This window comes from Vicugna pacos, chromosome 13, assembly GCF_048564905.1.
Source record: "Vicugna pacos chromosome 13, VicPac4, whole genome shotgun sequence".
NCBI classification, from domain to species: Eukaryota; Metazoa; Chordata; class Mammalia; order Artiodactyla; family Camelidae; genus Vicugna; species Vicugna pacos.
In genome coordinates, this window is record NC_132999.1 from 57476074 (window position 1) to 57493660 (window position 17587).

The 17587-nt window shown below is 54.1% G+C and overlaps 1 protein-coding gene across 5 annotated transcripts in view; it reads right to left on the minus strand.

The window, feature by feature from the left end:
- The window catches only part of KAZN (kazrin, periplakin interacting protein), a 993570-nt gene that overhangs the window by 124071 nt on the left and 851912 nt on the right, over nt 1-17587 (minus strand). For 2 of the 5 annotated variants that reach the window (XM_072975379.1, XM_072975378.1), the window contains exon 1: nt 14320-14790. The exons of 2 other annotated variants lie outside the window; for them this stretch is intronic. In XM_072975379.1, coding sequence (XP_072831480.1) covers nt 14320-14527 — 208 coding nt within the window. In that variant the 5' untranslated portion in view covers nt 14528-14790. Of the gene's footprint in view, nt 1-9128; nt 9426-14319; nt 14791-17587 lie in introns of those variants that run through there. One more of the 5 variants, XM_072975377.1, reaches the window with a different exon arrangement.

The window sequence follows — 17587 nt, forward strand, 5'->3', positions numbered from 1 at the left end:
AACAATGGACAGAAGAGAAAGCCAAGCTCCTCCACAACGTCTAGAACAGGGCCTGGCCCACAGCAGGTGCTCAAGAAAATCCGCAAAATAATAACCGACGGCACCTACATCTAAGGCTCGCATTTGAATCTTACAGCACCTGGTGAGGGGTACGCATGCACACACACACACACACACACACACACACACTAGCCAAAGGAATCAGCTCACATTCCGCAGGACAACTCCTGCGTCTGCTTCCTGGCTTCCACTCCTCGGGATGAACATTCTCCCTGACTTTCCTTTGGCTAACACCCTCCTTCTCAGCCTGTGTGTTTCCCTGGAGGCTCACAACCCCTACCTCAACCTATTCCAAGGAAGGGCACCTGACCTGGGCCTGCCAATCAAAGCATCTCTTGTTACTGGACCAAGTGATTGGCTCAGAGCTGTCATACAATGAAAGCTAAGCCAATGAGAGTCAGTCCTGGGATTTTTGCTAGAAACACTGGGAATGAGGGACTCTCTACACTGGAATCCTAGAAAGATAAATGCTGCTTTGGCTTGTTAGGGGTCATTTTTGCCACCAGAAAGGATAAGGCCCAAACAGATGAAAGGAGAGCTGGGAGATGACATCTTCTGAGCCCCTGGATGCAGCTATGCCTGAGATCTACCACTGATCAATTCGATTATGGAGCGCTACTAATTTCCTTTTCTATGAGTCAGTTCTAGTCGTGTTTCTATCATTTGCAACTCAAATAGTCCTGCAACTACATGACTCTCTGGGTAGGTGGTAAGAAAGCAGGAAGTGCAAACAGTACAAGTGGTTTTTTCATTAACAGTTATTGGGCTCTAAGCACGAATCTCTTGGTGCCTCGAATGCCACCCTGAATGACAGTGATCACGTTTCCCTACATTACAGGATGAATGGAGAGTAGCCAAACTCTCCTCCAACCTTAACATCTTAAGGCCAAGAGCAGCAGGAAACCGCAGCCCTGGGAGAGACAGGCTGCCAGGGACGCCTGTGCGGAGCACACCACACCTGAGCCCCTGGCTGGAGTTTGCAGAGCCGCCCCGTGCCCCGCCCACTTCACAAGGACCCAGCCCAGTCCAGGGGGGCAGCCACAGGAGCTCCCCACCAGGGCTGGGCCTGGACAAAGGGGTGTGTCTGGCACCTTCAAGGGACAGAGTCCCTTTGTTATTCCTCACTTAAGACTCTGCTGCAGGTCAAGGACACGGTGATGCGGCAGAGTGGGCATCAGCAGGGACAGGAGACAGGTGGCTCCAGCTAGACTCCAGCCAGACTCTTGAGCTGAATCTTGCCTCTTCTACTTCCTGGCTCTATGGCCTGGGCCAAGTTTCTTAATCTCCCTGATACGCTTCAGTTATTGCTTCTGTAAAATGGGTGATTAATGCACCTAATTGATTTCGGTTGTTTAATGCAGGCAGTCCAGCCAAGCAAGAGTGCTTAGATCAGGCTCCCCCACATGATTTTCACCCGAGTGCACGTTAGTGACACGAGACCTTGTAGAAAGTGACGTGGGGGTAGGGGAGACCCAAGAGTCCCTCTGGGTGCACAATTGCTCAGAACATGCGTTCGTCCACTGGCGAACAGCGAGTCTCTGAAAAGAACCCAGAGAACAGAACCAGCAAGTCAGCCCAGGAAGCAGGAAGAAGGAGCTGGCGTGGGCACAGCAAGTGGGTGGGGCTCTGCCCCGCGGTCACCAGGGTCAGCTGCAGACAGAAGCCCAGGCGGTCACACAGGGACACATGGGGACTTTGGAGAAGTCGCTGATGCCTTCCCCAGGAGCCCAGCAGGAAGCGACGGGAGAAGAGCTGCTGGTCATTTCAAACACCCTGGCAGCTGCCCACACACAATCAAACCTCCCCAACCAGGTCCCAGCTAGCTACAGGGCCGGTGAACTAGGATCTCAGTCAGCTACAAGGCCCAGGGAACTAGGATCTCAGTCAGCTACGGGGCCCAGGTAACTAGGACTTGGGTTTAGTTTGAAAGACAAAGAAGCAAACAATGAAAAGACTCCACAGATGAAATGGATTCTTATTTTCTTACCCCCAAGCAGGGAAGTTGTGGAGTCCAGTACAGCCACCAATCCTAAAATGCTCGGGTTCTGTGTGAGGACCTGAAAGCTCTGCAGAAGCCTAATTCCAAAAAGGGAGTTGACCAGCCTCTGCCTGCCCTGCTAACCAAGGTGGGGAAGCAGAAGGCATTTCAGGAAATTCTCAAGGACACTGGAAACAAAGAAAGTTCTCGGTCTCTAAGTTTCTGAAAATATCCTGGACTTTACGCAGTATGAGAGGAGGACTGTGTTTGGGGCAGGACCATTTTACCTACAACATTACCCCTGATACTTAAGAAAGATTCTGGTCCAGACAAGTGCACCATAATTAACTGTAGATTAAACAGACAAAAGAACTTCAGGGGCTCTACCATGTTCAAAGATTCTGGAAACTGAAACGCAAGCTGTCCACTTGTTGATGGAGGTACAGTGACCCGGCAACACACAGGACGAGGGCGGGAGTAAAACCAAATGGACTCATTATGTTACATCATCACACCCAGGCCTGTAGCTGTCTGGCCTGAGATCGGGGCCCAGCGCAGGGGTGTGGGGCCAGAGAGCACCCAGAGCAGCACCCAAGTCACGTTCTCCATCTGTCCAACTTCTGCCTCTATCTTTTGGTGGCTTCCAAATTCCAGAAGGGAAGAGGGCTGTATTTACTGACCCCTCAAAACCCCAACAATTACAGGTGGGGCTGCAGGTGCCCACCTGCCAGGTGAGGCTCATCCATTAGGGCGCCAGTCTAACAGCTGGATTAGAGTTCTTCCTCCTAAGGTGCTTCCAGCTCAAAAATTCATGTCTGCATGTTTCCTCCCACTTGGAGCGTTTCCTGAAGCCCTACTCTGTGCCTGGGGGAACAGAAGGAAGCAGATGTGGAGGCGCCCTCCGGTCCCTGCCCCCTCAGAGGGTCCAGTTCAGGAGGAAGGCCCAGAGTAAGGCTCAAGAAATGCTCCTGCAGGACCTGGTCTTGGCAGGCCCGTGCTCCAGGTGACCCACCCAGGGCAATGCAAGGGCGATGCACTGAGGGGCTGGGATGAGCAAGAAAGGCTTTGCAGGAGGGTCAGGGGCCCAGGACAGGGTGGACTTGGGACGGGGTGGAGACCTAAAAGCTGAGAAGGAGAAGGTGTGGGTGAGAAGGGGCCGGCTGGTTCATGGGGCAGCGAGGAGACCCTGAGCCCCTCAATAGGAGCCAGGAGACAGGCTGTCACTGTTCGTGGTTGCCAGTAGCACCTCCAAACCTGCCAGATGGATGAACCAGGAGCCTTGTCAGATCCAGGGAGAGGCTGAGGAAGGGCCTCCTTCTGGTTCAAGTGAAGGGTTCTATACAGAAAACCCCCCTCCAGAATGTAAGCGCCTGGAGGGCAGGGCTGGCAGGGCTCAGCCTGTCAGCACCAGGCACCCGGTCGGGGCCTGATAAGCATTGATTTATTGAGTGAAAAAGTGAACAAATAGGCAGATATAATTTAATGAAGATGCACTCAGCTGGAATCTGAGTGGAGGGTCGGCCAGACCATCCCACGGTGCCCAGAGACGTGGATGAGCTGGAAGTGAGAGCAGGGCCAGCAGGTCAACGCGATCAGCAGAAGGCAGAGAGGGGTCAGGAGTCAGGCAGGTGATACCTTAACTACCAGGAGGCACGGGGGGTGGGGGGAGGGTGATTTTCTCTATGGCAAAAGCAGCTGATCGTAGCTGGCAAAGCTGAGTGTCTAGAAGCCACTGGGGGACAGACAGGGAGACCACCTGTCCTGGCTTGTCTGGGCCTGAAGGATTTCCCAGGATGTGGGACTATCAGTGCTGAAGCCAGGGAAGTTCCAGGCAAATCAGGACGAGTTGGTTCCCTGAGGCCCAGGTCTGCCCTCACCGGCCACATCTGTAAGGTGCCTCAGAGTGTGCAAAGCGCTTCCAGATCCGTGGGCTCAGGGAAAGCAACTGCGGCTCTGTGCGCTCTGCCAGGCTGGCACTGTGGCTCTCACTTCACAGAACAGGGAAACTGGGGTTCAGAGACGAGTGACCTGCACAGGGAAGGTCCTACAGCAGGTAAGCAGCACAGCCAGCGCTGCTCTGGCCGCCACCCGCCCTGCTTTCTGTGCACACTGGGATGACATGAAATAGACAAGGGCTGTCTGCTGAGCACAGCTATGAGCTGTGCCAACTTCCTCCTGGCTGATGGATGCCCGGGGAAGCAGCAGGGACCCTGCCCCAAGAGATGGCCCCAGGGAAATGGGCCCTCTGGCCCTCTGCTCTTCTGAGATTCGGGCACAGGACGAGCAGGTGGCCACCACCTGGGATGCTGGGAGAGAGGGTGGGGGTGCTGCTGGCCACTGCTCGGCTTGCCTCCCCTAGAGAGCATCCCTGTGACAGCCGGGGTCCCGGAGGCCCTTGTGAAAGGCGGAGGGTTCCTCTTGCCACACACTCACAGTCCCTGGGTGTGGGAGGGTCTTGGCAGCTCTCAGCAGCTGGCAAGAGGACAGGCCAGGGTCCAGAGGCAACGGGTCAGGGGAGGGGGAGGAGAAGACAGACAAGAGGATTTGGGGGGAAATTTTTAAGCAGCAGGAGCTTCCCAGAGCAGCCTTGCTCAGGGACTAGTTTCACATTGCAGCGGCATCAGCGGCACCTGGAGGGGTTTGTTAAGCCCCAGACAGCTGGGCTCACCCAGTTTCTGACTCTGTAGATCTGGGGCGGGCCGAGAATTTGCATTTCTAACAAGTTCTCAGGTGAGCCTGATGTTCCTGGTCTTGGCAGCCCATCTCGAGAGCCACTGGCCTGGTGCATGTGATGGGCTGGTAGCAAAGGCACAAAGGCGCATGGGCCATTGGAGGCTGGGAAGACCCACAGCAGTAAAGATGGAATCTGCTGGAGCCCTTGATTCTCAAACTTCAGGGAAGGTCAGAATCACCTGGGGGTGGAGGTGGAGGTAACATGTTTCAAGTGCAGATTCCTGGGCCCAGTTTTGACTGTTCAGGTCCGGTAGGCGGTCCAGGAACTTAAAAACCACAAGCTCAGTGATTTCGACGCTGGCGGTCCAGGGACCACATGGAGAGGCATGGCAGCCTTCGAGGAGCACAGTGGAAAGAAACCTGTCTCCGCTTCATGAATTGTGACGGGCCACACACACCTGTGCTATCATGCCCTGACGCGGGGCCACCCACACCATCCAGAGTGGTAGGCACTAGCCACGTGTGGCCTTTTAAGATGAAACGGAATTTGACATTTGGTTTTGTGGTCATACTAGCTACCTTTTAAACACAGTGGCCAGCGTACAGGACAGTGCAGGTAGACAACATCTCCATCTTGGCAAGGAGTTCTACCAGACAAGTCTGGACCAAAGAGATCACATCGTGTCTGCCTCCATTTCCCCTTCTATAAAAAGGGACTCCCCACTGGTTTCTCCCAGGGTACCACAGAGAGGGAAGGCTACGTGGGGCAGAAGTTTCTACCCTGCACTTGATAGTGGAAGCAGGCAGTCCCGCTTGGCAGGGGCAGCATCTATGTCTGCTCCAGAGCTCAAGAGGAAGGAATCCACAGGGACCATCAGGGATGGAAGTTTCCCTTCCGTTTGGCTGTAAATGCAGCCAGAAAGGCCTCGAAGGAGCATAGGAAGATGAGGGCTGGTGCAGTGGAAGGTCCCAAAGCAAGCCCACCAAGGCTGGGGCTGGTTTAAGGGGAAGCAGCAGAGGGCCACCTGGCAAAACAAAAAAACAAAAAAACCTGCCCTAAGATCAGAGACGACTGTCAGCCTTGGTTGGATGTTTGAACCCTGATTGGCAGCAAGAAATAATTAGGGTGTGCAGGTGGTTACAGTCTGGGACTGCAAAGGCATAGACCTGACTGGTTCCCCCTGACCCCTGTCCCAGCCCTTCATCTGAAAGGGATGGAGGCAGTGCCTGGCAGCTAGAATGGGGAAGCTGAGCACTTAGACAGGATGCCTGCATCAGCCCCCACCCTCACCCCAGGCTGACAGAATCTTCTCTGAGACCCAGGCAGGGCACACCCAGAAGGAGATGCTGTCTCCCTGCACTTCTCAGCGTCAGCTGACCTTTGGCCCAAGGCAGATTCCCCAGGGCACTGAGTGGCCCTTAAGCTCAGGAGTCACAAACATGCTTCAGAAGACAAACTAGGAAGAGCTCAAGCCACTCTTAAAAAACCAACCAAACAGAAAAACTACATCAAACAAAACCAAACAAACAAAAATGATGCGTTTAATGCATCAGTGGCAGAGGCGTTGACAATATACTGGTTTTAGCCCCACAAAAGGTAACTGAATTTCTTTCTTCCCTAAACCTTCCCAGCACACCTGTGAGGTGGTTGTGTTTTTAATGAAGGAAATGAAAGAAACACTGGGATAAAGCATCTAGGACAGGGGATCGCCACATGTGGTTCCAGGACCATCCTCAAAGGGGCAGGGATGGATGGTACATTAAAAGTGTGGGGTCCTGCAGATACTGTATGAGGCACCCAGAACAGGCAAAGGCATAGAGACAGCAGAACCAGGGGTGGTTACCAGGGGCTGGGGTTAGTGGGGAGTGGGGGTTATGATTTAATGGGTACAGTTTCAGTTCAGGATGATGAAAAAGTTCTAGAAATGGCTAGTGGTGATGGCGGCACACATTGTGAATGTATTTAATGCCACTGAATTGTACGCCTAAAAATGGGCAAAATGGTAAATTTTATGTGATTTATATTTTACTGCCAGAAAAAAAAAATGCAGAGTCTTTACCTCCACCCTACACGTACTAAGTCAATCTTGGTTGTGGGCCCCAGAATCTGCATTCAAGCCCATTGGCCCCGGGACTCAGCTCTTTGCTGGTCTCCCACGCAGGGAGAGGGGTGGTCATAGGCAAAGCCTTCCCACCCTGCCACCCAGGCCCCTTGGCTTCCCACCCTGCAGGAGCTGAGAAGTCCTATAGGGTGTAACGTGATAGACAGTCCCCATGGCTGCTGTCCGCACTGTGGACACGGGGAGAGGTGCCAAGAGGAAACACTGACAGGCCGCCTAGCCAGACACAGCTGCCACTGGTACAATGTTGGAACCAACAACAGAAGGGAGGGGGCGGCCTGGGCTGGGGAGCCTGGAAGAGCCAGCCCCTCCGGGGGGTTTGGTACCAAGTCTGAAGAATCCAGATGGACCACGGTCAAGAGCGTGGTCTCATCTGACTCCTCAGCACCCAGCCCAGGGCCTGGCCCCTCCAAGGAGCTCAAAGCAGAAGGAACGCTGGTTCAGTGGAAGGTCCAGTGGAGGCTGGTGACAGCCTGGGGCTCAGGAAAGACAAAGCCTCACTCTGGCTGTTTCCGACCACTGCCGTCTTGTGAGAGCATGAGGCAGGAAAGCATGTGCCTCTTTCTAGTAGATTCTGATAATCTGAGTGAGGATGAGGGGAGAGAAGGGGGTGGGAAATTGGGTTAGAAAAGGAAAAAGTGGGATTTAACTAGGTTGTCAATGTACCTACAGTCCACTTCGGGTCACCAGTGGGAGGGAAAAAGAAGTTGCTAAGGATTACGTCAGGGCGCAGGGGGTAAGCCAGAGTACACGGCCTCCCTGGTTTCTTCCACTAAAATTCACTCAAACCTAGTGGGGAGGGCATAGTTCAAGTGGTAGAGCACATGTAGCATGCAGGAGGTCCTGGGTTCAATCCCCAGCACCTCCTCTAAAAACAAATAAACCTAATTATGCCCCCCTGTGCTAAAATAATCAAATAATAAATAAATATTTAAAAAAATCATTCCCAACCCTAGAAAGGTGTAGGGCAGAGGTTCTCAAACTCTGATCCGTGGAACCCCTGCGTCAAAGTCACTCCGGGAACTTGATTAAAAATACAGATTCCCAGGCTCTTCCTGGGACCTATAGAGTCAGGATCCTGAGGTGGAGCCTGAGAATCTGCAAGTAGCAGTCACCCTCGGACTACTGTGCTCCTTAAAGCCTGAGGCCGCTGCGACAGGTCAGGGGGGGTTAGGGAAGAGGGTGAGGGAGAGAACGCCCGGCCTTGCCAAGGCATCCAAGTACCTTTGTGGGTTTTCACGTTTGACCCTGGAGATGATCCCACGTGACATCGTGGAGCGTGGTCCCTTCCCCGCTCTGAGGCCCAGTTCCCTCGCTTTGGAGAGGGAGTGGACTGATCCCCGCCCTGCCGAGGTTTCCCGCTCGGGGCTCTGCATTCCAGGTTCCCAAACGGCCAGGGCTGGACCTCTCGTCACGCGCCGGCCGACCTCCTTGGATTCTGCCTGGGCCAGAGGGGTGGGGTAAGTCTCTGGGAGCCAAGGGAGCTGCTCTGGGCCCCAGGCGCCCTCCCGCCCAACTGCCTCTGGCTGACTGGGTGCCAGCGAGCCAAAGACCAGAAAATCCCATGACTCCCAGCATCACAGCCTCTGCCTGCTGCCCCGGTGGCTCTCAGGGAATCATCAGCTGATGAATGACTCCGCAGGGGAAAAGCAGTGGGGCCGGCAGCCAGCCTGGCAGCCTGGCAAAGCCACTTACTACAACCTGTGTACCTCTTTACGCCTCAGCTGTCCGCCCTGTAAGACGGGGAGAACGCCAGGTACCTTTCAGGGGTCGGGGAAGATCGACAGGAACGCAAGTAACAAAGCGCTCGGCTCCCGGGCGGCCCTCAGTAAATGATTCCTCATCATCAATAGGACCTTACCAACCAGAAATGCGTATTCTTCCCAGCCCGGCACATAGGACTGCAAAGTTAGGGGTGCACGGGCAAGGCTGAGCCATAAGGTGAGGGAATAACGCACACGGGAGCCAGCAGCTGTTGTTTTTAACCTCTCTCCAGGCCCCCAGGGAGCATTTTCTGAAGCTTCTGCACAATTAAAAGGTACTGAACACAATGCCTATGATAAAGTTACAGCCTGAACTAGCTGGGAGCCTGAGCCAGCCTCTAAATCTGGGCAGTGACAAAAGGCGCGGCTGTCAGCACCTGCAGACGGGCCACCGGGTGGTGGGTGTTCCCAGAAGTGGTCCCCAAAGCCCAGCACGACACACTTGGAGGGTCGCCACCACTGAATGCCCAGCTCCTGAGCCCAGGGTTTGCATCACCCAGCTCAGGGCTAGGACACCAGGCAGGACTCACCTACCTGTCAAACCTTTCCGGCTGTTAATTTTTTCCAAATCTGGGGCTGCGGCAGCACCTGCTGGGCTAATGCCATTTGGTGAGGGCTCTGAGGAATTGCCACAATCAACATCTTCTAACCGGCTTCTCTTGAAGGCATCCAAACAGCAGATAAGAGAGAGCCTGAAGTCCCCACCTTCATGATGGCTGTCCCAGCAGGTACAGAAGGGGTGGTCCTTGTGAACAGGAAGCAATCCTGACTTTCCCCCTCCCGGACAGGCACTCATCTGACGCGCTCAACACGAAATGCTTTTACGGAGGGTAAATGTATAAAAAATAACGACACACACACGCACACACACTTGCAGCCACGGCTTGCCAGCCTCCCTGGAGTGTTTAAAGTCCTCAGTGACTCACAAACAAGGCTCCCCACGGCGATGCTCTGGACACTTAATGATGCGCTCGATGTGCTTTCTGCTGGGGCTAAAATCTGTGTACGTGCCCATGTGGCTGATGTATTTACGGGTGGGAGAAGCCAACCCTGGGGTCGTGTTTGCTACCAACCTTGAGCCACGCGTGCCCTGTGGCTCTTGAGACGATTGAAAGGGGAGTAAACTCTTCTCTCCCCAGAATGGCTGGAGGGTGCTAGCAAATCATCCAGTTGACTCGGTTGGAATATTACATAGACCATAAAGAGCACATAATGACCATTCTGGAAATTTCCTGATGATTCAGAAGGCCAAATAAGCAGCTAGTACTCCTCCAGAATCACCTGTCTCGTCAAATCTCACTATTTCAAACTTCAAAAATTAAAAAAATTGTACACACACACATACACACACTCACAAGTTCTTTGGACTCTGGATAAAGGGGAATTTCCCCCTCCCTCTATGGCATCAGGAGTAGCAGGCCCCATGGTATGAAGGATGCTAACCATACAGATTCCTATCCAACAACTCTGAGGTGGGTAATGTGATCCTATTTATAGATGGGTAAACTGAGGCTTGAGACATGCACTAACTCGCTTGGGGACACATAGCTAGTAAGCGACAGGACTGGTGAGATCAAACCAGGTGCGTTTGATTCCAAATGCGGTGCCCTGTGCCCACTGCCCTGGCAGAAGGAAGCTGCAGTCCACAGGTTGGAGGGAACTGGGCCCCAAAAACCTTCCAAGGGAAACTAATCGAACATTTTTTCAACAACAGTGACTTTCCTTCCTGAATGTCCAGAACAGCCAAGCCCCCAATCATATCTGTCCCACCCTGTTACCAGGGAAGCTCACACTAAACTGTTGTGATCCTAGTGGGTGACTTTCTAAGAGCATGTCCAGTTCCAAGGTGGAGACTGAATTCCACCCCCAACCCAGCAGAAACCCTTTACAGAAGGGATAACACAAAGCCGACTTAAGGAGGAAATTGCTAAAGGCACAAAGATAAGCAAATACTTGAGTTGCTTAAAACAAGGAATGTCAAGGAGAGGACACATATTTTTAAAGATAAAAATGTAAAGGAAAAATGGACCTGAAACAATGTGTATCTACTTTCATTTTTTTCTTTTTAAAATTTTAAAAAATTTTAGTTTAGTTTTTTTTTTTTTAAAGGTCTACTTTCTTAAGATCAATACAAGGTCTTTCCGCACTGCTTTGAGGTCTACAGTCTGGGACAAAGTCCTGGCTGTGACACCTACCTGCTATGTGACCTCAGCCTAGTTACTAAATGTTCTGAGCATCAGTTTCCCCATCTGTGGATGAAATCAGCAACTGCACCCCACCCCCGGGTTGTTGGAGGACTGATTACGACAAAGCTGGGTGTTTGGTTAGCATCAAGCCTGGCCCTGGGAGGACATGAGCTGGGAGTCTCTACACAGATACACTAGGACCCCGCCTTCTCCAGGGCACTTTAAGTGAGGAGGAGGGGCAAGAGGGGATAAGAAATCATATGACTAATAAAGAAGGTAGCCTGGGTAGGCTTCAGATGTGAACAGATAAAGCGCCCAGTCTACAAAGACACTAATTTACCAACGACTTAAAAAAAAAAAAATGACTTGTTTCCTTACAGCCGATCAGCAATTTGGAATTCCATCTTGCCTTTGGGACTCAGCGCCCACACACCTCACCTCTTTCTCAAGTGCACTCTCTGACCACCTGCTCCCATCACCCTAACCCCTCACCTGGCTGATTTTTCTGCCCAGCACCTCCCATCCCCTGACACATCCTTGTGTGTATCTGCCTACTGGAAATCTCCTCCCACGGAACAGAAGCTCCATGGAAACAAGCCCTGCAGTTGTCTCCGGGCGGCTGTATCCCTGGCAGCTACAACAGTGCCTGGCAGGAGTAGATGTTCAAGAAAGGCGACTGAATGAACGGACAACCAAAGAAAGAATCATTCAAGTTCTCAGTCTAAGAAGGCTCGGTGAGCAGTTCGCTCTGCGGGGGCTCTGGAAAGATGCCCCCTCTGATGGAGTCCTTCATTCCCATCACACCAACAGGGAAACTGAGTTACCGTGACTCTCAAGGACCAACAGATTTCAGGCAGAACCGGGTACAGACCGAGCATGTATCTAATATCTTCATCTCCTGCTCTGGTGCCTAGTCCAGGCATAAATGATAACCTCCCCTGGAAGTAGTCCCAGCCTGGAGGCCAGAGCTGTCACCAGGTGTCACGGAGTCTGTCACACTGCTGATCTCAGGACATCACCTGTGAGCAACGTCAAGGTGCCAGGACTCCATACCACCAAGCAAAGATCCTCTCTCTCTTTCCCCTTCCCCAAGCCTCTGAAAGTGCCAATTTCCAGATTCTGTCATCCAAAAGGGCACTCTTTTAGCTCCTTAAACTGAGCATTGCATTAGGCTGGGGACTAATGTGCTGAGATCCTGGGGCAAGTCCCCTCTCAGCCTGGTTAAAATATTTATTTCAGCAATAACTTCAGTTGGAGGTGCTAAGCCAGAAGAGTTCCCATTTACCTCCCAGAGGATAACCCCTCATAACAGCCAGTGATTTGAGAACCCATGTCCCTGACAGGCTGTCCTCAATGCCCGGCAACCATGGATGTTCTCAGAAACGGCATTTGGTCTTTAAGAACCAGAGACCAGTAGGGGGTGAAGGGTGGTGGCGTAGAGAGAACTCAGAACTTTCTGGTTTAGCTGCTGGCTCAATCCTGTTTCATGCCAGTGATGCCATCTGTAGATCAGGAAAGGAGATTTCCACAGCTCTCTGCCCTACAGGGATACTGTGAGGGCCACAGGAATAACAACCACCCCCAGACCTCAGAGACAGGTGTTTTCTCAGCTCCACCATGTCATTAGGATATTGCTATTATGAATACAAAAATGGAGTCTATATAGATACAAAGTAAACAGATGTATCTCCACCCAGCCCTCTCTTACATGTTTACATAATAACAACCTCCACTGGCAGGACAGTCAGTCTTGGATCATTAGTTATTTTACAGACAAGATAAATGTCATCTCATACAGTTCAGGAGGGTGGAGATGGAGCGGATAGCATCACATCCTAGTGAGAAACTGAGTCAATGGGGGCATTGACAGGTGCCCCACAAGTAAAGCTGACAACTGACATTCATTAGCATCAATTATGAACTAGGCAAGGTGCTTTGCAGACGCTAGTTTCTGAATGATCAAAATGTTAGCTGGCATTATTAATATCTCTAGTTTACAGATGGGTACACTGGGTCACAAAAAGGTCAAGCATCTAGCCCAAGCCCTCCCATTTGCTTATTCTTTGCACCTATGCTCTGTTTGACACCAATCTGTCTTGGTCTGTAACTGCTCTGCGCAACAGGGGAGGTGGTTGGACTGTCCCAGCAGGGCCAGCCCCGAAGCCAAGGGCCCAGGGACTCAAGTGCCTTCCAGGCCTCAGTGTCCCTCTTCCAGACTGTTGATGACCCAAGACCTCAGTTGCTCCAGGACACCAGCGGCAGCTCACTAATCAGAGCCAGCTGGTTGGTGGTCCCAGCTCCTGTGGCTCGAACTATGACCCCCAGGATTCCATCTCCTGGGGAGACCAATACAGGCAGTCTGGAATTAGGGGGTCATGCAGTCGGCTTTTTTCTCATAGGAAAGAAATAATTAATAGATAAATAACCCTGGTGTTTCTCAGGTGGTAAGCCTGCTGCCTGGGAGAGGCATTCTGGTGTCAATCCGCAGACCAAATATGAAATTCCAGCGCCACGTTTTCAGGGCTTGGGGTCTCGGGCAAGTCCCTTAAACTCTGTTTTCTATCCTCATCTTCCTGGAGACAACACAGCCTCACTGCCAGGGTGGTGATTAGATTTCAAGAAGACATTGTATGTAAACTACTGGAACACACTAGGTGTTTGAGAAATAATGAGTAATGGTGTAATGAAATATTGTGCCCTCCCCCCTCAATTCTTCCTGGAAAAAGTACTCAAAGTTCAAGCTAATGATGACAGACCCTTCTCGGAAGCCCTTCCTCTTCCATCTTCCGACCCCAGAGTTAAGAGGATCCAGGGGTTCCTGTGCCGTCCCGCCGCCCCCCCGCCCCCGCCCCCGCCCCAGCCTCCCCTATGACCTAACTTGAGCGGGGAGGGACCAGCTGAGACCGGAACAGAATGGAAGAGGCGCATCCACTCGGAACACTTTAACACTCAAGTTCTCCGTCTGGGGCGAATTAGCCAACGATACACAATCAGACCCCTGCATTTGTGTCTCCTCCGCTGCAATTTCTCTTTCGGCTCTAGCCGTTCAAGTGTATGAGAAATCTGTTATCTCCTAGCAAAGGCGAATCATCACTTTCCACGGCGAGGGGCGGCGGGAAGGCAGCGCTCCCCTGGGCACTTCATGGGGCTGCCTGATGGGTTACAGGTGCGGCCACAGGGGGCCTCCCCAACTTCGCGAGACGCTGGCCCCTTTCCCACGCTCCCCAGAACAGGCGCGGGATCCAGCCCAGAGCTGGGCGCCGCGGAATCGCACGGCTCCTGCAGGCGTGGCCTTGACCTCCCGCTGCAACTCTCTAGGGGGCTCCGCCGGAAAGCGCGAACCCCCACTCGGAAGCTGACCAACTCGGCGTTCCGCGCGTCTTCCCCGTGCACCTCGTCCGGCGCTCGGGGCTCCGCGCGCGGCGAGAACTTTGCCACCAGCGGCGGCCCGATCCCGGCCCGGAGCGCCCCCGCGCGCCCGGCCTCGGCGCTCCCCAGGCCTGCGGCCGCGCCGCTCTCCCCTCCCGGCGCGCACCTACCCGGCTGGCTGAAGTCGCCATCCGCTCGAACTGAGGGTGCCCCGGTGCGGGGCCGATCACCAGGCGCCGCCGCGTCCGCACCTGGCTCGCAGGCTGCGGGCCCCGGGAGGCGCGCCGGCCCGGCCCCCGCCCCGCAGGAAGGCGCCGGCTCGCCCTGTGCGGCGAGCTGGCGGACGCGCTCCCAGGTGCCAGAGTCTGCCGCCCGCATGCCGCGTGCCCGGGGGGCGCTGCCCGTGGCGGCGCGGGGGGCTCCCACGGCGGGCGCCGGGCTCACAACCCCCGCAGCCGCCGCCGCATCGGGGCGCAGCCGAGCACCGCCCCCGCCGCCCGCCCGGCCGCCCGCGCGCGCCGGACCAGGGCTCTCCGTCCGGCCGGACGCCGGGCCGTCCGCGGCCTCCGCACGCGAGGAATTCGGCCTCGGAGCCTCTCACGTGGGAGCGACTCTCACTCCGGCGGCTCCTCCTCCCGCTCCTTCCGGGCTGGCGAGGGCCGCCGCTCGCCCCGCCCCCGGCCCCGCCCCCGGCCCCTCGGCGGCGCCCTGACTCGCCCCAAGGCCCGGGGGAGGGCCAGGTCGCCTCTTTGTGCGCCTGGCCCTGGCGACTCCTCGCATCCCCACATAGTCATTCCTGGAGAAACTGAGGGTTAGAGAGATGGCCAGTGTCACAGGGGTCGGGAGTGACAGGCCTGAATCCAGGTCGTTGAAAGCCCCAAGTGAGTGCAGAGAGGGAGGGGAAGGTGCCTGGTCCTCCCGTTTGCATTTGTCTCTCCACCCTTCTGGCACCCTTGTGACAGCCGCGCTGAAGAGCTGAAGTCCCAGCAAGTGACCGAGAGAGGGCGGAAAGAGCGGGCAGGAAAAGGGGAGCCCTGGGACACTTCTTTCACTCACCTGCGCTGTGTGACCAGGCTTTCTTTAAGTAAATACAACACTGAGAGCAATCGCTGTGCCAGTGGGGAGGAAAACTGATATGGTTCATACCCGTGAGGAAGTTGTTACCTGGTGGGGGGGGGGGGCTGTGGCTGCACCTCACTTCCTGGGTCTCAGTTTCCCCATCTACAAAATGGGGCATCAGTATCTCCCACTCTGTCCATTCATCAGTGCTACTTATGAACTCCCTTTTGCCGCAGGTGAGGTGGTTCCCAGGGGAAGCCCGGGCCTGGGCCCCTGAGTAAGTAGGGGGCCAGTTATGAGGCCAGACAAGCCCTGGAAGAGGTGTCGCCTTGGAGGGTCTACAGATCTGAACCCGCCCACTGCTGTGGCTGGCAGAGTGAGTCTGCAGCTCTGAACCCCCTTTGATCTGGGGATTACGATGCTCTTTAGGAGGACTTATTATCTCCCTGCAGCCCCAGGAGGCAGGTCCAGTTTCCCCCAACTGTAGACATGGGGAGCCAGGGTTCCATGGCTGGGTGAGGAGTCACCCATTTTCTGTGGTGTCCTTATTCTGCCCTTCCAGGCAGCACGCACCCCACCCTTTTCAGACCTGGCTCTGTAACCTGTGGCTCCCACTGGCCCAGGCCTGAGTTCTGGGAATGTCCTGGTACTGGTTTATGGCTTTCTGACAAGCTGTGGGAACCAAATTACTTTCCCGCCTGCAAGTCTCTAAAACATTTCACACGTCACTTTCTTGTCAGTGGGCAAGAAGTTCCGCCTCTGAGCAACTGCTATGGCCTGGCCACCATCCATCCTAGCCTTCCCGGCTACCACCCACACCTTCCTTGTCCTCCCAGTGACAGGGACACTGGCCCAGCTGTAGAGGCCCACAGGGCTGCCTCAGTCCCCTTTCCCCTGTCTAACTGGACCCCTGACTGCCCAGTGGAGGGCTGACAGGTACACCAAGCGCTGGTGGTGCTCCCAGCTGGGGAAGGAAAACCACAACACTCTGGGAGGAGTAAACTGACCCCACACCAGGTGACAGAAGATGCTGGGAATCCCTGCAGTCCTCTGCCTTTGCTGGGATAATGGGCAGAACATAACAAAAGAAAGACCGCTCTGAGCCCTGGTGGGTGGAGAAGATGGGCGTGCCCTCGCCTTCTGGACACATCTGGTCCAGGACACTGTTTCAGATGCCTTCAGGGATCCATCGGGGACATGGCTAAGTGCGGTGGGCAGTGCAATGGCTGCTGTGGTTTGTTTCATGGAGTATTTAGGTTATATTCTTTGTACCGAGAATTTCTTTGCATGTTAAACTTGTAGGAAGGCCCTTCACTTCCACAAAGAAACACACTTTTCCCCATATTCCTTGAAATACATGGCACTCTTGATCAGCCTCCTGTTTTCCCACTTTTGATAGAAACACTCACTTTCCCCTTAACTCCATAGCAAGGAAACAGCAGCGCAAGCATGAACTTGCCACTTGAGTTGGATGACAGGGAGACCTTAGGGAATGGTGGGGACTGTGGCAAACAAGGGGCCAGCAGCCCCTACAGATTGTTCTCATATAGGAATTTGGCTCTTGTGTTACCAGAGGTTCTGAATTTTTTTTTTTTTAGAGCTACCAGGAATAGGAATTTTTAGGGGAAATCAAAGTTGGAAATGTTGGCAACTTTTTAAAACCCAAGAAGAAAGCAGAGAGGGAGGAGAAAGAACAACAAAGTAAATATGTCTAGAAGTTTCCATCTGGCCCCTTGGCCGCCAGTGCTCATTTCCCGGCCACCCTCACCGGTCCGCTCTGATGCCTCTCAGGAGTCTGCACGTGTTTTCTACTGACATCTCAATAGTTCAAGCTGTTCCTCAGGCCCACAGCCCTGGGGGATTTCTGCTGCTCTCCTTTCCCAGTGAAGATTGGCCTGGCTGTGTGTGTGCATGTGTGTGTGTGTTCCCCACACTCAGGAGCAGGACTTCACGTGGCAATTGGGCCCTCCTTCCCTTGCATTCTGGGGTTCTCAGACTGCCCAGCCCCCCTGCAGTTGGCTTCAGCCTCAGTCTCTCTGCTCACAACTCTGCTGGTAGGCACACCTCTGACGGCAGCGGCAGCCTGCAGCCTTCCAGAAAACCAGCTGCCTTGGGTGGGAGGTCTTTATTCCTCGAGGTATGTTTCTGATTATGAGAACACCCGTGGCCCAGGAGATGTTTCTGCTGAGTTCTGCAACAGGAGATGCGGGAGCCAAGAAGTGACAGCCCACCTTCTGCCCTGAGCAGCTGGGGCAAGCGCTCTAAGAGTGGCAACTCCAGGGTGGTTTTGACTGGAGACTCCAAGACTGGGCCAGCTTCTGAACGCGCAGCCTGTGCAGCGGGGCCCTATGCTGGGGTTAATGTCGTCGCCTTGAAATT